This window comes from Salvelinus namaycush, chromosome 32 (assembly GCF_016432855.1).
Source record: "Salvelinus namaycush isolate Seneca chromosome 32, SaNama_1.0, whole genome shotgun sequence".
NCBI classification, from domain to species: Eukaryota; Metazoa; Chordata; class Actinopteri; order Salmoniformes; family Salmonidae; genus Salvelinus; species Salvelinus namaycush.
In genome coordinates this window covers 22,732,955-22,749,836 of record NC_052338.1, presented here as the reverse complement: position 1 = coordinate 22,749,836, position 16,882 = coordinate 22,732,955, and the positions used below count along the sequence as shown (strand labels likewise).

The 16,882-nt window shown below is 45.7% G+C and overlaps 1 protein-coding gene across 1 annotated transcript in view; it reads right to left on the bottom strand.

Annotated features, from left to right (window-relative positions):
• LOC120027058 (CUB and sushi domain-containing protein 3-like) overlaps window positions 1-16,882 on the bottom strand; it is a 704,521-nt gene that overhangs the window by 21,626 nt on the left and 666,013 nt on the right. Inside the window, exons 61-62 of the mRNA XM_038971903.1 lie at window positions 8,845-9,018; window positions 4,600-4,673 (exon numbers count right to left, since the gene is read on the bottom strand). Coding sequence (XP_038827831.1) covers window positions 4,600-4,673; window positions 8,845-9,018 — 248 coding nt within the window. The remainder of the gene's footprint in view (window positions 1-4,599; window positions 4,674-8,844; window positions 9,019-16,882) is intronic.

Here is a 16,882-nt window from a genome sequence, read left to right as displayed (position 1 = left end):
AAGGCCAGTTTGATATCAAATGTTGATTTTGATATCAATCTTGATTTTGATATCAAACAAAGGCTGTGTGGACAGATGTACACGTCAAATATTGAATCCCTGTGAAAGGTTTTGTTTAAACAGCATAAGGTTACATCAAACAACACGTTCCCTGGTTATTTTTCTGTCTGTCTGTCTGTCTGCCCGCCTGTCTGTCTGCCACAGACTGATCATTGATCACTAATGCCTTTTCACAGAGCGACACATCAGGTAAGCTCTTGTCAGCTCTTTTCAGTCCTCTCAACCTTCCCGTGCTTTGCTTGCATGTGTGTGTGTGTGTGTATGTCCATGCGCGAATCTGTGTGTGTGTGTCTGTGTGCTCATCTCAGTGTGTGTGTGTAGAAGCATGTGTGTGTATGTGCATGCGCAAATCTGTGTGTGTGTCTGTGTGCTCATCTCTGTGTGTGTGTCTGTGTGCTCATCTCTGTGTGTGTGTATGTGTGCTCATCTCTGTGTGTGTGTCTGTGTGCTCATCTCTGTGTGTGTGACATTAAACCAAGTGACAGTCAGGGGAGTGAAATATGAAAACGTGTCATGGAATGACACAGTGGCTTCACACATTAATTGATTAACACGTCGTCCCCGGCACTGGAACATGGTCTAACGAGTAATAGACACAGGGCCTTATCTCTGGAATACAATATCTCCTTCACTCTGCTTCAATATCATTAGGCTGCAGCCAGCAAGTCCTCCTCTCCATCTCCCTCCCTTCCTCACTCACTATTTCTCCCCCTCTCTCTCTCTCTCTCTCTCTCTCTCTCTCTCTCTCTCTCTCTCTCTCTCTCTCTCTCTCTCTCTCTCTCTCTCTCTCTCTCTCTCTCTCTCTCTCTCTCTCTCTCTCTCTCTCTCTCTCTCTCTCTCTCTCTCTCTCTCTCTCTCTCTCTCTCTCTCTCTCTCTCTCTCTCTCTCTCTCTCTCTCTCTCTCTCTCTCTCTCTCTCTCTCTCTCTCTCTCTCTCTCTCTCTCTCTCTCTCTCTCTCTCTCTCTCTCTCTATTCAAATGAGACATGAGACAAATGATTAATGGGTGTGAAAAGCCTGATATTTCATTGTTCTCTCTGAAGGCTGGGCATGACTTGACCCCAAACTTTACATTAAGGCTTGAATTCTTAATGCCAGTGCATTTGGGCAAGAACCCTCACCCGTTCTCCTCCTCCTTCCTCGCACTCCTCCTCCTCCCTCTCCCTTCTTGTCCCCTGGCAAATTTTTTCGTAAAGTTATTTCATGGCAAGAGCCCTAACACAATTCTCCTCCCCCTTCCTCCCTCCTGCTCCTCCTCCCTCTCACTCCATGTCCCCTGGCGAAAATATTCGTAAACTTAATTCATGCTACAAAAAGCGGCAGTTATTCTCCATGTCTTAACTTAATGAGGAGGAGCTACTGAAATAGCAGGGAGGGATAACTGTACCCCTCTCACTTTTTCTTCTGTCATCTGTGTGTTATTTTTTTGTGTGTTGATTTTTACAGTGGAATAGTAACTCTGCATGTATCGTGTATGTATCCCATCAACGTAACTCTGTACACAGTATAATGCACTAGTGTTTACAGGTACGTCTAGAATAGATTGGTCATTTCGTAGAGTCTGCCCTAGATAGATGCATTCTATCTAATACACTGTGTATGATGCAACAGCACCACAGGCGAGAAGGTGAACACTGTGGTGTCTTTGCCTACATTCTGCTCTTCACTTTTATGCCATTTTATATTTGCTAACTTTCTTTTTGATAAAAAATTAGAGGCAAGCCATGCAGCAAATGTGTCTCCCTTTTCCCAAACAAATCAATGCGATTTGCGGTACAGTTTTACCCTGTTTATCACTCCTAACAACGTAAACACAGCTCTGTTGGTGGGGGAAAGTCGTAGCGTTTTAAGGCTCATTAGGGACATGAAACGGAGGGAGGACTGCTCGTGTTCGCAGTTCATGCTGTGTAGACACCCTAGGACTCCAGAACAGTCAGAAGCACACACACACACACACACACACACACACACACACACACACACACACACACACACACACACACACACACACACACACACACACACACACACAGACACGCATGTGCACACACACACATACACACATATAAATAAAACACAAAGGAAAATGAAACCTTGTAAACACAAACATAGTTTCTATTCTCAGCAGCTATCCTGTTTTCTGGTTGGCTGGTGATATTTCTAAAACAGTAATGGACAACATGGTAAGGTGTTTCATACCTTTTTTTGTTCTTTAATTAAAATTTCTGTGAAATATCCACAATCACCATCCTTATCACCATGATTGACATGACATCATCATCATTGACATTCATATTGTCACAGTCATTATGGTCTCTGTTCAGACAAAACATGCAGAGATCTCAAGTTTAAACAACTCAAATACCAGACGGAATTTGCATATAAGTAATGAACATATTCATAGTCTCATTTGCATTTCATTAGCCAAAGAAAAATTCCCCTTGAGAAAATTATTTTATGTGACTTTGTCTAGCAAGAGCATTGTCTCTAAACCAATGTTTTGCCATTCGGCCACAATTTATAATTATTGGGATATTCTTTTTTTACCTATAGTGTTATGGCTTTGTCCAGAAGGTATGAGCCTGCATGAGCTTGGTGTGTGAATGAGAGGCTAGACAATCTGGACCCTCTCGTTCTAAAATTATCCGCCGGCATTGTTGCAACCCCCATTACCAGTCTGTTCAACCTCTCTTTTGTATCGTCCGAGATCCATAAAGATTGGAAAGCTGCCGCGGTCATCCCCCACATCAAAGGGGGTGACACTCTAGACCCAAACTGTTATAGACCTATATCCATCCTGCCCTGCCTTTCTAAAGTCTTCGAAAGCCAAGTTAATAAACAAATCACTGACTATTTCGAATCCTACCGTACCTTCTCCGCTGTGCAATCCGGTTTCCGAGCTGGTCACGGGTGCACCTTAGCCACGCTCAAGATCCTAAACGATATCATAACCACCATCGATAAAAGACAGTACTGTGCAGCCGTCTTCATCGACCTGGCCAAGGCTTTCGAATCTGTCAATCACCGCATTCTTATCGGCAGACTCAACAGCCTTGGTTTCTCAAATGACTGCCTCGCCTGGTTCACCAACTACTTCTCAGACAAAGTTCAGTGTGTCAAATCGGAGGGCCTGTTGTCCGCACCTCTGGCAGTCTCTATGGGGGTACCACAGGGTTCAATTCTCGGGCCGACTCTTTTCTCTGTATATATCAACGATGTCGCTCTTGCTGGGGGTGATTCCCTGATCCACCTCTACGCAGACGACACCATTCTGTATACATCTGGCCCTTCTTTGGACACTGTGTTAATTAACCTCCAAATGAGCTTCAATGCCATACAACACTCCTTCCGTGGTCTCCAACTGCTCTTAAACGCTAGTAAAAAAAAAAACGCCCGCCCGACTAGCATCACTACTCTGGACGGTTCTGACTTAGAATATGTGGACAACTACAAATACCTAGGTGTCTGGCTAGACTGTAAACTCTCCTTCCAGACTCATATTAAACATCTGAAATCCAAAATTAAATCTAGAATCGGCTTCCTATTTCGCAACAAAGCCTCCACTCATGCCGCCAAATATACCCTCGTAAAACTGACTATCCTACCGATCCTCGACTTTGGCGATGTCATTTACAAAATAGCTTCCAATACTCTACTCAGCAAACTGGATGCAGTCTATCACAGTGCCCTCCGTTTTGTCACCAAAGCCCCTTATTACCACCGACCACTGCGACCTGTATGCTCTAGTCGGCTGGCCCTCGCTACATATTCGTCGCCAGACCCACTGGCTCCAGGTCATCTATAAGTCTATGCTAGGTAAAGCTACGCCTTATCTCAGCTCACTGGTCATGATAACAACACCCACCCGTAGCACGCGCTCCAGCAGGTATATCTTACTGGTCATCCCCAAAGCCAACACCTCTTTTGGCCGCCTTTCCTTCCAGTTCCCTGCTGCCAATGACTGGAACGAATTGCAAAAATCGCAGAAGCTGGAGACTTATATTTCCCTCACTAACTTTAAACATCAGCTATCTGAGCAGCTAACCGATCACTGCAGCTGTACATAGCCCATCTGTAAATAGCCTACCCAATCTACCTACCTCATCCCCATATTGTTTTTATTTACTTTTCTGCTCTTTTGCACACCAGTATTTCTACTTGCACATCATCATCTGCTCATCTATCACTCCAGTGTTAATTTGCTAAACTGTAATTACTTTGCTACTATGGCCTATTTATTGTCTTATCTCCTCATGCCATTTGCACACACTGTATATAGACTTTCTTTTTTTTTCTATTGTGCTATTGACTGTATGCTTGTTTAAAATTAAATAAATACATATTTGAAGGGTATCTACTTAAGGACTTCACAACACATTCATAATCCATACAGTACATAACACATTCATAGATAGTACATTACCTAAATATCTTCAGTATGCAATCTGACTGTTATAAGGCTATGAGTTTGAATCAGGTTCAGTCTCTCAGGCTTTACTGTAGACCCACCCACACATGTACAGTATGTGTTCATAAAATACCTTGAAGCCATAGGTTCTGTTCAGAGAACCGTAGCGAGGTGTCCCTGGGTTCTCACAGGTAGTACGGGTCGGTTCTGAGAGAAGAAGACAAAGGAGAAAGTTTGTATAATATTATCTTAGAGACCTTTAACTATGTACAGTATCTCTGGCTGGGGATGCAGCCTATGCAGGCACTTGAGACATACAGTCTGCCGTCCAAATGACACCCTATTCCCTTTATAATGCACTAACTTTGACCAGGGCCCATTGGACTTTGGTCAAAAGTAGTGCACTATATAGGGAATAGGGTGTCATTTGGGACACAGTTACAGTAACAGCTATTGTTCCCAATGATTGGGAACGTGCTTCTACACCTGCATTGCTTGCTGTTTGGGGTTTTAGGCTGGGTTTCTGTACAGCACTTCGAGATATTAGCTGATGTACGAAGGGCTATATAAAATAAACTTGATTCAACATAGCTTACTGCAGTCATACCCAGCCTAAAACAGAGGTCAAATCAAATCAAATCAAATTTTATTTGTCACATACACATGATTAGCAGATGTTAATGCGAGTGTAGCGAAATGCTTGTGCTTCTAGTTCCGACAATGCAGTAATAACCAACAAGTAATCTAACCTAACAATTACACAACTACTACCTTATACACACAAGTGTAAAGGGATAAAGAATATGTACATAAAGATATATGAATGAGTGATGGTACAGAACGGCATAGGCAAGATGCAGTAGATGGTATAGAGTACAGGTGTATGGTATAGAGTACAGGTGTATGTCATTGTGTGATTGCGCGTGTGCGCGCGTGTGTGCACGTCCGTGTGAGTGCTTATGAAGGTGGTTGAGAAATTAATTTATCTCCGTCATGAGTGTGTTTCTGTAAGTACAGCAGCTGCAGCAGTACTGTAACAAAACAACCAAACAGTAAGAGTCTTTAAAATACTAGGCAGAATATCCAGTAGGGGGCAGTGTTACTGCAGAGTTGCAGCAGCGTCGGGCCCAGCTGTGTGGCTGTGTGGAGGGAAGCAGCATCATTAGGATGTAGAGGACATCCTCGGCCTGACGCATAGACCTGGATTCAATGCAGCCTCAGAAAATGACAGCAACACACACCTCCACCACTGCCTGCCTAGCTAACCCACACAGCAACGTGCCATAGCTAACACTATCGTGTCTGCCTCCTCTCTTCTGTATGAAAACGGAATCATACAGAAATGCAGTCTGGGAAATTATTGTGCGAACAAAACATAATTAAGTGAAAACAATAGTTTGCGCCTGTCAAATGAGGCCTGTCTGCACAGAACCCGTTTTTGTTCAATTACATAAATACCGCCTCTCCCCACCCTCCCTCCCCACACTCAGACACACACACTCAGACACACACACTCAGACACACACACTCAGACTCAGTCACACATACAAATAACCCCCTCCCCTCCCTCTCCACTCCACACACAGGAACATCTCATCCCAAGCAATTCTCATCATCCTGAGAGGTCCGTCTTGGAATATATGGCATTTCATGAATACTACATATTTATGAAGACAGTATTTCTCCTATAATGTCTGTGCCTCTGTACCTTTGTGGATATTTCTACTCAAACAATATGTGTTGCATGTTGTGATGTGATAACATTATATGAGACTACTTTGTCAATGCCTTATCAGTTACAGTCAAGATTATCTTAAGGTAACTGTATGTCATAAGAATGCCTTTTCAATATGATAACAGTTAAAGGGGCAATCTGCATTTTGAACCAATAAAAAAAAATGCAGATTGCCCCTTTAACCATATTTTGACAAAGGACTACATAGCACTGTCATACCAGATGACATAAACAGTCATGGCATCTGATGAACAGCATATGACAACAGAATTGACACACAGCCATGTCACAAACAATGTTTATATCAGCTAGTTAGCTATGTTCAAAACTAGTCCAAATATTTCCCTCTACATTTCAGCATATAGACACATCTGTAGGCCAATCAGTCTGATAATTGAGCCTCATTGATTTCAAGAGTCAAATAGGGGGTGCTTATATTTGTCTTGTTTAACCTGTACAGAGTATAGTGAAATGGAAATGTGTTTTTTGCATATCCCACTCCCCCTGAGACACCCTCGGAAAGTGGGGTCACAGCCAGGGATCAGCGACCCTGGAGGAATTAGTGTTAAGTGCCTTGCTCAAGGGCAGATTGGAAGATTTTTTACCTAGTTGGCTCGGGGATTGGAATTAGCAACCTTCGGTCACTGACCCAACGGTCTAACCACCAGCGCAATCCGGCACCCATAAATTACAGCCACCATAATGAGCTGTACTGTATTTAAACTCAGGCTACCCTCAATGTTCATTTCTGTAGTACAATACACGGTTGCCCAGTACTAAACAGATAACAACTGACTTGTTGCTAATGGTCTAATGATCCAGTGACAAAAGGGGCCTATGACTTGAATATTAAATGAGTGAAATAAAGACAATTATCAGTTAGTCATATGGATGTGTGAAGGGTGTCTCCTTTAAGCACCTCATCCAGGTCCCTAATCAGATAAGGATTCAGGAGAAGTCTCACAGACACTAGATAGATAATTACAGATCTGAAGACAGCAGGTAAGTTAAAGATGCCAGGAAAGGGAGGACATCAAACATATACTATATGATATGAGTGACAACTGGGGTTGCAACATGCTAGTAACTTTCTCAAAATTCACTAGTTTTGGAAGATTACTGGAATCAGGATGGAACAAGCAGGAAATCTGGGAATACTCCAATTAGTATTTCTAGAAAAATTTGGGAATTGGGGTAAAGATACCGGACTTTTGCAACCCTAGTGACAACAAAGCCCGCGGGCTAGTTTCCTGGACACAGATTAAGCCTAGTCCTGGTCTAAAAAAGTTGAGGTTGTTGACAATATATCCTCCAAACACCGGCTTCGAGAGCATTTTCACTTTATACAACGGGTAAATGGTAAATAATGTATGGTGTCATTTTGGAGTAACTTTCTCACTCATCATTAGTCAAGATAATTATTCACAAGCTTGATGTAGTCATTGCGTTCTATGCATATGGGACCAAATACTTAACTTTTTATTACTTTAATACACACGTAAGTGAATTTGTCCCAATACTTTTGGTCCCCTAAAATGGGGGGACTATGTACAAAAAGTGCTGTAATTAATAAACAGTTCACCCGATATGGATGGAAATACCCTCAAATATAGCTGACAGTCTCCACTTTAACCTCATAGTCATTGTATCATTTCAAATACAAAGTGCTGGAGAACAGAGCCCCAAAAAACAAAAATGTGTCACTGTCCCAATACTTTGAGCTCACTGTACATGCAGAGATACAGATATTAAAACAAATAATTCTGAAAGTCACCCTGCAATAGAGCATGCTGGGTAATATTATATATGGCTCTACGTAGAACCCTTCTTGCCTTCCAAAGAATCATCAAAGAAACCTTTCTTCCAAAAAGGGTTCAGATCAAAAATGGTTATTGGTAGGATCCTATCCCCCCACATAGAAAAAATCTATGAGTATACGCTAAAGCTAGAAGTGAAACTAGAAACTAGACAATGGTATCAGCCAGCTGTGAAGGCTAGGGCCAGGAGAATGTCACTAGTGTGCCCCTGATGGGACTGAATCCCCCTACAGCCATTCCTACACACTTCATATCTTGACAGGCTCCATTCTTCTCCCCCGTCAATACACTCTCTCCTCTCGGAGGGCACTAAAAAGAATGACCCTGCCTTTTCTGGAATACTCTTATCAATAAGAGATGTGTGTGGAGGTTAGCACTGCAGCCATTATAGTGCACTACTTTGACAACGGCCCATAGGCTTCTGGTCAAAAGTAGTGCACTATATATGGAATAATGTGCCATTTGGGACGTAGTCTTGGTATACCTCAGGTGGCCCAGTGTCAGAGGGAGGACATTGATTCCAGTTGTTTGATGTAGTTAAATACTTTACAAGCTGTGCTTCAAGGCACGCAAACAACGCTAGAAATAGGAAACAGAGATGATGTACTCTAGAGGAATAAAGAGAGGGGCAGAAAGGTTATGGGTGTGTATATACACTGAGCATACAAAACATATTGAGTAAAGCAAATAAAAATGCAGTAATGACGCTTTGGGGCCAAGTATCACACATAGGACAGTTGTACACCCAGTTGTATACGCTGTGTGACCCTCACGCTTTGTGGGACACGGGCACACACACACAGACACACACACAGTAGATGCTTACCTATACAGCGAGGCTGGAATCCGCTCCAGGAGCCGTCGGCCTGGCACATGCGTGTAGTGGAGCCCACCGGGAGATAGGGGGCGGTACAGCTGAACAACACCTCTGACTGGTAGATGAAGCTGCGTCCCTCTCTGGAGCCATAGGCAGGCACACCAGGGTCCCCACAGAACTTGGCTACAACAACAGATCAAGAATAGGAGATCAAAATAAACATGAAAAAAACACACAGGAGCAGTGTTACCGGCTTCTCCCCCGACGCGGTGTTGATTGAACTTCAGCAAGAAGAGAGCGGAAATTAGACCAGAAAAGTCTAAATACCCACACAAGAGTAAAGTCACCGGGTTTTGCCCCTGTGCGGGTTCGCTCCTCCTGCCACAGTATTTCTTTTTATCTGCGATCCTGGCAGGTACCATGGGAGAAGAAGATGGAGTCTTACAGACCAGACAGACATGAATGACATCGACCCTCAAAGGGCTCAAAGCGGTCGTTGAGTGCTGACCATCTGTGGCTGTCCAGCAAACACTTGGTCCGTCCAGAAAGAATCCATAATTGATGTTGACGTCATGCTTGGCTGATACATTATAAATGTGCCAAGCAAGACTCCCTTTCTTACTGTCTGGGAACTAGGAGGACTACAAACTTGACTTTTTCTTGATGAATAATAGATACACTGTCAAGATATAAAAAAGAGAGGAAGAGGAAGAGAGAGCAGAGAGGGGTTTTGAGAGAGCAAGAGACCAGAGAGAGTAGACAGAGATGTAAAGAGAAGAAGAAGAAGTAGAAGAAGAGGAGGAAGAAGAGGAAGAATACAAATAAAAGTGTGCTCCCTGCAAGTTTACAAAGTCACAGGCAGTCATACTTTATTTCATTCCCATAGCTGCTGCTGCACGTTGCGTCACTGACCTTTTAACATGCTCTCCCCTTCACCCCTCCAGCCCTCTACATCCTTCTCCCCTTCACCCCTCCAGCCCTCTACATCCTCCTCCCCTTCACCCCTCCAGGCCCTCTACATCCTCCTCCCCTTCATCCCTCCAGGCCCTCTACATCCTCCTCCCCTTCATCCCTCCAGCCCTCTACATCCTCCTCCCCTTCACCCCTCCAGCCCTCTACATCCTTCTCCCCTTCATCCCTCCAGCCCTCTACATCCTCCTCCCCTTCACTCCTCCAGCCCTCTACATCCTTCTCCCCTTCACCCCTCCAGCCCTCTACATCCTCCTCCCCTTCACCCCTCCAGCCCTCTACATCCTCCTCCCCTTCAACCCTCCAGCCCTCTACATCCTCCTCCCCTTCACCCCTCCAGCCCTCTACATCCTTCTCCCCTTCATCCCTCCAGCCCTCTACATCATCCTCCCCTTCACCCCTCCAGCACTCTACATCCTCCTCCCCTTCACCCCTCCAGCCCTCTACATCCTCCTCCCCTTCACCCCTCCAGCCCTCTACATCCTTCTCCCCTTCATCCCTCCAGCCCTCTACATCCTCCTCCCCTTCACCCCTCCAGCCCTCTACATCCTCCTCCCCTTCATCCCTCCAGCCCTCTACATCCTCCTCCCCTTCACCCCTCCAGCACTCTACATCCTCCTCCCCTTCACCCCCTCCACCCTCCTCCCCTTCACCCCCTCCAGCCCTCGTATCCTCTACTTCCTCCTCCCCTTCACCCCCTCCACACTCTACATCCTCCTCCCCTTCACCCCCTCCAGCCCTCCGACCCTCTACATCCTCCTCCCCTTCACCCTCCCAGCCCTCGTATCCTCTACTTCCTCCTCCCCTTCACCCCCTCCACCCTCTACATCCTCCTCCCCTTTACCCCTCCTACCCTCTACATCCTCCTCCCCTTCACCCCCCCAGCCCTCGTACCCTCTACATCCTCCCCCCCTTCACCCCCTCCACCCTCTACATCCTCCTCCCCTTCACCCCCTCCACCCTCTACATCCTCCTCCCCTTCACCCACTCCACCACTCCTACCCTCTACATCCTCCTCCCCTTCACCCCCTCCACCTTCTACATTCTCCTCCCCTCCACCACCTCCTTCCCTTCACCCCCTCCACCCTCTACATACTCCTCCCCTCCAACCTTCTACATCCTCCTCCCCTTCACCCTCTACATCCCCCTTCCCTTCACCCCCTCCAGCCTTCCTACCCTCTACATCCTCCCTCCCTCACCCCCTCCAACCCTCTACATCCTCCCCCCCTTCAACCCCTCCAGCCCTCCTACCCATCACCCCCTCCACCCTCTACATTCTCCTCCCCTTCACCCCTCCCCCCCCCACCACCTCCTCCCCTTCACCCTCTCCACCCTCTACATACTCCTCCCCTTCCCCCCCTCCAACCCTCTACATCCTCATCCCCTTCCCCCCTCCAACCCTCTACATCCTCCTCCCCTTCACCCCCTCCAGCCCTCCTACCCTCTACATCCTTCCCCCTTCACCCCCTCCAACCCTCCAACCCTCCTACCCTCTACATCCTCCTCCCTTCCCCCCCTCCACCCCTCTACATCCTCCTCCCTTCCCCCCCTCCACCCCTCTACATCCTCCTCCTCCCCTTCACCTCTCCACCCCTCTACATCCTCCTCCCCTTCACCCCCTCCAGCCCTCCTACCCTCTACATCCTTCCCCCTTCATCCCCTTCACCCCCTTCACCCCCTCCAGCCTTCCTACCCTCTCCATCCTCCCCCCCTTCACCCCCTCCAACCCTCCTATCCTCTACATCCTCCCCCCTTCAACCCCTCCACCCCTCTACATCATCTTCCTCCCCTTCACCTCTCCACCCCTCTACATCCTCCTCCTCTTCACCCCCTCAACCCCTCCGCCGACTCTCGTTTGAAGCCCTGTCTGATGACCCACTGGGGCAGGCAGATAAGAACTAATTAATTATGTTCCGATTACTAACGATTACCCCCTCCGCTCTTCACTCTGTCATACGGAGACTGACAGATGGGTTGGCAGAGGCTGAGAGACAAGTAGGTAAACTAAACATGAAGGCGAGTGGGTGAATTATGATTCCCTGGGTGTCTTTCTGTATAGAAATTTCTCCAGGTGTAGAATTGATGGTTGGGTCTTCTGATGTTCAAATGTACTTTCCAAGGTCTCTGAGTTATGAACTTATAGGTGAATTATGATTCTCTGGCTTGTTGTATGCCAGAGACCGAATCCTCAATAGGTGTAGGAAAGATGGTTGAATCATCTGATGTTCAAATATGTCTTCTAAGGTTTCTGAGTCGGAGAGAAAAAAACAGTGGCATCGGAGTTAATTCCCCTGCATTATTTATAATTCCTTCTAACAACGGGACTGAAGCCTTGTCTCAGCAAGACTGAAACTTTTTTAAACAAAGGCTTTCACAAATCCCCGATTGTAAACGCAGCAGACATTGTAACTTTTGAGCAGAGTTCCAAGGAGATGGCACTGGTTTGAGAAAATCTGCCAAAAATATATAACCACCTAATGTAGAGTAACTTGTTCTCCCTTCAGTTCTGTGTACGTGTGTGTGCTTGTGTGTGTGATTGTATGTGTGTGGTTGTGTGTGTGTGTGTGAGCGAGCGTTAGTGTGTGTTTGGACGTTTTGGATTGTGTATGAGGGTGATTGCTATATGTGTGTGTGCGTGTGTGTCTTGCTCATACTTTTTGGGATGATTCAGCAGCTGTCCACTTGTCTGTCATTGGGCACAGCTGCTCATCATGGTGGAATCCCTCTACTTCCTGCCTCCCATCACCTGCCCTTTAACAGGAGGCCTCTGCTTGTCTTTTCAATTCAATACCATGTTATCTGCAGTACATCACAGTTCCCCTTCATTTTGGGTCAAATCAAAGTGATGGAGAATCGAGGGACATTAATGCCCAAACGATCGAGGGTGACTGATGTCCCTACAACAGGGGGAAGTTCGTCAGACCAGACCAAGGGCTTTATGAATGGCCGCTTCCTCCTCTAACTCAGCTGTCAGTCAACCAACCAATGACACCAAGAACCTTGGGATATGTTTTTGTTCCTCTACAGTGGAGAGCAAGGTGACAGTGTAGCATTCATTCTGAAGCCATTTGTTTCAAATGCAGTGTCGGATACCAGATCACCTGCTTGAACGGAAAAAAACAGAACTATAATCCACCAAAGACACAACTTTTTTCAGTTGCACTTTAATGTGCAGTGCTGACTTAACAGGGTAACAAATCAAATCACATTTTATTTGTCACATGCGCCAAATACAACAGGTACAGTGAAATGCTTACTTACAAGCCCTTAACCAACAGTGCAGTTCAAGAAGAGTTAAGAAAATATTTACCAAGTAGACAAAAATAAAAAGTCATAATAAAAAGTAACACAAGAAGAATAACGAGGCTATATACAGGGGGCCGAGTCAGAGTGCGAGTCAGTGTGCGGGGGTACAGGTTAGTTGAGGTAATTTGTACATGTAGGTGGTGGTGAAGTGACTATGCATAGATAATAAACAGCGAGTAGCAGCAGTGTCTGGTGGCGATTTTATTAATTGTTCAGCAGTCTTATGGCTTGGAAGCTGTTGAGGAGCCTTTTGGTCCTAGACTTGGCGCTCCAGTACCGCTTGCCGTGCGGTAGCATTGAAAACAGTCTATGACTAGGGTGGCTGAAGTCTTTGACAATTTTTAGGGCCTTCCTCTGACACCGCTTGGTATAGAGGTCCTGGATGGCAGGCAGCTTGACCCCAGTGATGTGCTGGGCCGTACGCACTACCCTCTTGTCATGACGTTGGCCTGGGGGTAGGTTTATGACAGTCATAAATACCTCTTTCCCCCCCCCCGCCCGTTCCTCTCCCTACTCTACTGATGTGACATTAGAAAGCCCCTTTGGTTAACATAGAGATTCTGGGAACATCAGAAGTTGGTGGGGAAATGAACTATATTCTGGTAATCCGACCAACTGAACATATGAGGTGGTACTTAAGGTATATTATGTCAGTTTGGTTGCCCTCTGGCACATTCTCATCAATGATAGAATGACATAAACTCTAGTGTGGAAAGTCTAAACATCAGAGGTATCGGATTCACATGGAATTGTTGTTTAATTCAAATGTTTGAATATGAAATTATTTGTGAAGAGATTAAATTTAATTTTAGCTTCCAAATGAGAGATTTGGGTTTTCATAAGTTTGCTCAAAGAGTGGCCCGCCCCTGTGAAGAGACATGGGTTACAAACTTTTCAGACACACCCCTCTCCCTCCACTATATAAGCCATTGACGAAGATTTAACCTTCGGTTCCGGGTACATTAGGGTGACGATTCGATGTCAGAATGGTTCAGGTAATCACTACCGAACGAAACCAACCTCAGCATGAGCTTTGGTTGCGACTGGTATGAACTTTGAAATCTTATTGACTATAGAAGTGATACCTCCTAGACGTTGTAAGCAACAGCAGCTGCAAACGTAAATTAGGACAGACAGAGTATCCAGTCTACCACTCAGCGCAGCAACAGACATTCTTCAAAGGACAACGGACCCAGTTGGGCAACACGGCCTTCCATCTACTACCAACCTACTGAAGCGCAGCTCAGAGTAAATATTTATTGCATTTTCCTTTTCCAAATGGGCGGTAATTTAGAATGCATTTATTGTATTTATGATAGCACAGCTTCGCCCTTTGTTCCTCAGTCTTCCCGCTCTTTCACTAAAACCCAGCCCCTTTTCTTTTGTGTAACAAGCTGTCATATCTGTTCCGCCCGCTAGGGACGTTTTCCTTTATGACGCCAATTTGTAATCAAGTTATGATTTAATTGTGTATGTGTGATTCTGTGTGATTAGTTAGGTATTTAGTAAATAAATAATTAAACCCAATTTTGTATTGCTGATTCAACTTGTTAGCCAGGGTTCGTGAAGATAACCAAGAATTTACAACTTTCAGATGAGACTGAATAAGATGACGATTAATATTGACTGCTATTGATGTAAAATATTATTAGGTCTTTAAGAGTTTATTCGGAAGATAACAGCTCTATAAATATTCTTTCGTGGTGCCCCTCCTCTCTAGTTAATTATATTTACATGATTAGTTCAATCAGGTAATATTAATTACGGAGAAAGTATTTTATGGAATAGCATGTCATAACACTTAATCCGGCATAGCAAAGACACGACACTCTGTAGCGCCTTGCGGTCGGAGGCCGAGCAGTTGCCACACCAGGCAGTGATGCAACCCGTCAGCATGCTCTCGATGGTGCAGCTGTAAAACCTTTTGAGGATCCGAGGACACATGACACATCTTTTCAGTCTCCTGAGGGGGAAAAGGTTTTGTCGTGCCCTCTTCACGACTGTCTTGGTGTGCTTGGACCATGCTAGTTTATTGGTGATATGGACGCCAAGGAACTTGAAGCTGTCAACCTTCTCCACTACAGCCCCGTCGATGAGAATGGGGGCATGCTCGATCCTCCTTTTCCTGTAGTCCACAATCATCTCCTTAGTCTTGATCATGTTGACGGAGAGGTTGTTGTCCTTGCACCACACGGTCAGGTCTCTGACCTCCTCTCTCCTGATCAGGCCTACCACTGTTGTCTCATCAGCAAACTTAATGATGGTGTTGGAGTTGTGCCTGGCTGTGCAGTCATGAGTGAACAGGGAGTACAGGAGGGCACTGAGCACGCACCCCTAAGGGGCCCCCGTGTTGAGGATCAGCGTGGCGGAAGTGTTGTTACCTACCCTTACTGCCTGGGGGCGGCCCATCAGGAAGTCCAGGATCCAGTTGCAGAGGGAGGTGTATAGTCCCAGGGTCCTTAGCTTAGTGATGAGCTTTGAGGGCACGATGGTGTTGAATGCTGAGCTGTAGTCAATGAATAGCATTCTCACATAGGTGTTCCTTTTGTCCAGGTGGGAAAGGGCAGTGTGGAGTGTAATAGAGATTGCATCATCTGTGGATCTGTTGGGGCGGTATGCAAATTGGAGTGGGTCTAGGGTTTCTGGGATAATGGTGTTAATGTGAGCCATGACCAGCCTTTCAAAGCATTTCATGGCTACAGACGTGAGTGGTACGGGTTGGTAGTCATTTAGGCAGGTTACCTTAGTGTTCTTGGGTGTTCTTGGAGGTCTGCTTGAAACATGTTGGTATTACAGACTCAGACAGAGAGAGGTTGGTCAGCACATGCTCGGAGTACACGTCCTGGTAATCCATCTGGCCCAGCGGCTTTGTGAATGTTGACCTGTTTAAAGGTCTTACTCACATCGGCTGCAGAGAGCATGATCACACAGTCATCCAGAACAGCTGATGCTCTCATGCATGTTTCAGTGTTACTTGCCTCGAAGCGAGCATAGAAGTTATTTAGCTCGTCTGCTAGGCTCGTGTCACTGGGCAGCTCTTGGCTGTGCTTCTCTTTGTAGTCTATAATAGTTTGCAAGCCCTGCCACATCCGACGAGTGTCGGAGCCGGTTTAGTATAATTCGATCTTAGTCCTGCATTGACGCTTTACCTGTGTGATGGTTCGTCGGGACGGCATAGCGCGATTTCTTATAAGTTTCCGGGTTAGAGTCCCACTCCTTGAAAGCGGCAGCTCTCCACTTTAGCTCAGTGCAAATGTTGCCTGTAATCCATGGCTTCTGGTTGGGGTATGTACGTACAGTCACTGTGGGGATGATGTCCTCGATGAACTTATTGATAAAGCCAGTGACTGATGTGGTGTACTCTTCAATGCCATCGGAAGAACTCCGGAACATATTCCAGTCTGTGCTAGCAAAACAGTCCTGTAGTTTAGTATCTGCTTCATCTGACCACTTTTTTATAGACCGAGTCACTGGTGCTTCCTGCTTTAATTTTTGCTTGTAAGCAGGAATCAGGAGTTATGGTCAGATTTGCCAAATGGAGTGCGAGGGAGAGCTTTGTACGCGTTTCTGTTTGTGGAGTAGCGGTTGTCTAGAATTTTTTCCCTCTGGTTGCACATTTAACATGCTGATAGAATATCGGTAAAACTGATTTAAGTTTCCCTGCATTAAAGTCCCCGGCCACTAGGAGCACCTTCTCTGGATGAGCTTTTTCCTGTTTTAGTGCCAGCCTCGCTCTGTGGTGATATGTAGACAGCTATGAAAAATACAGATA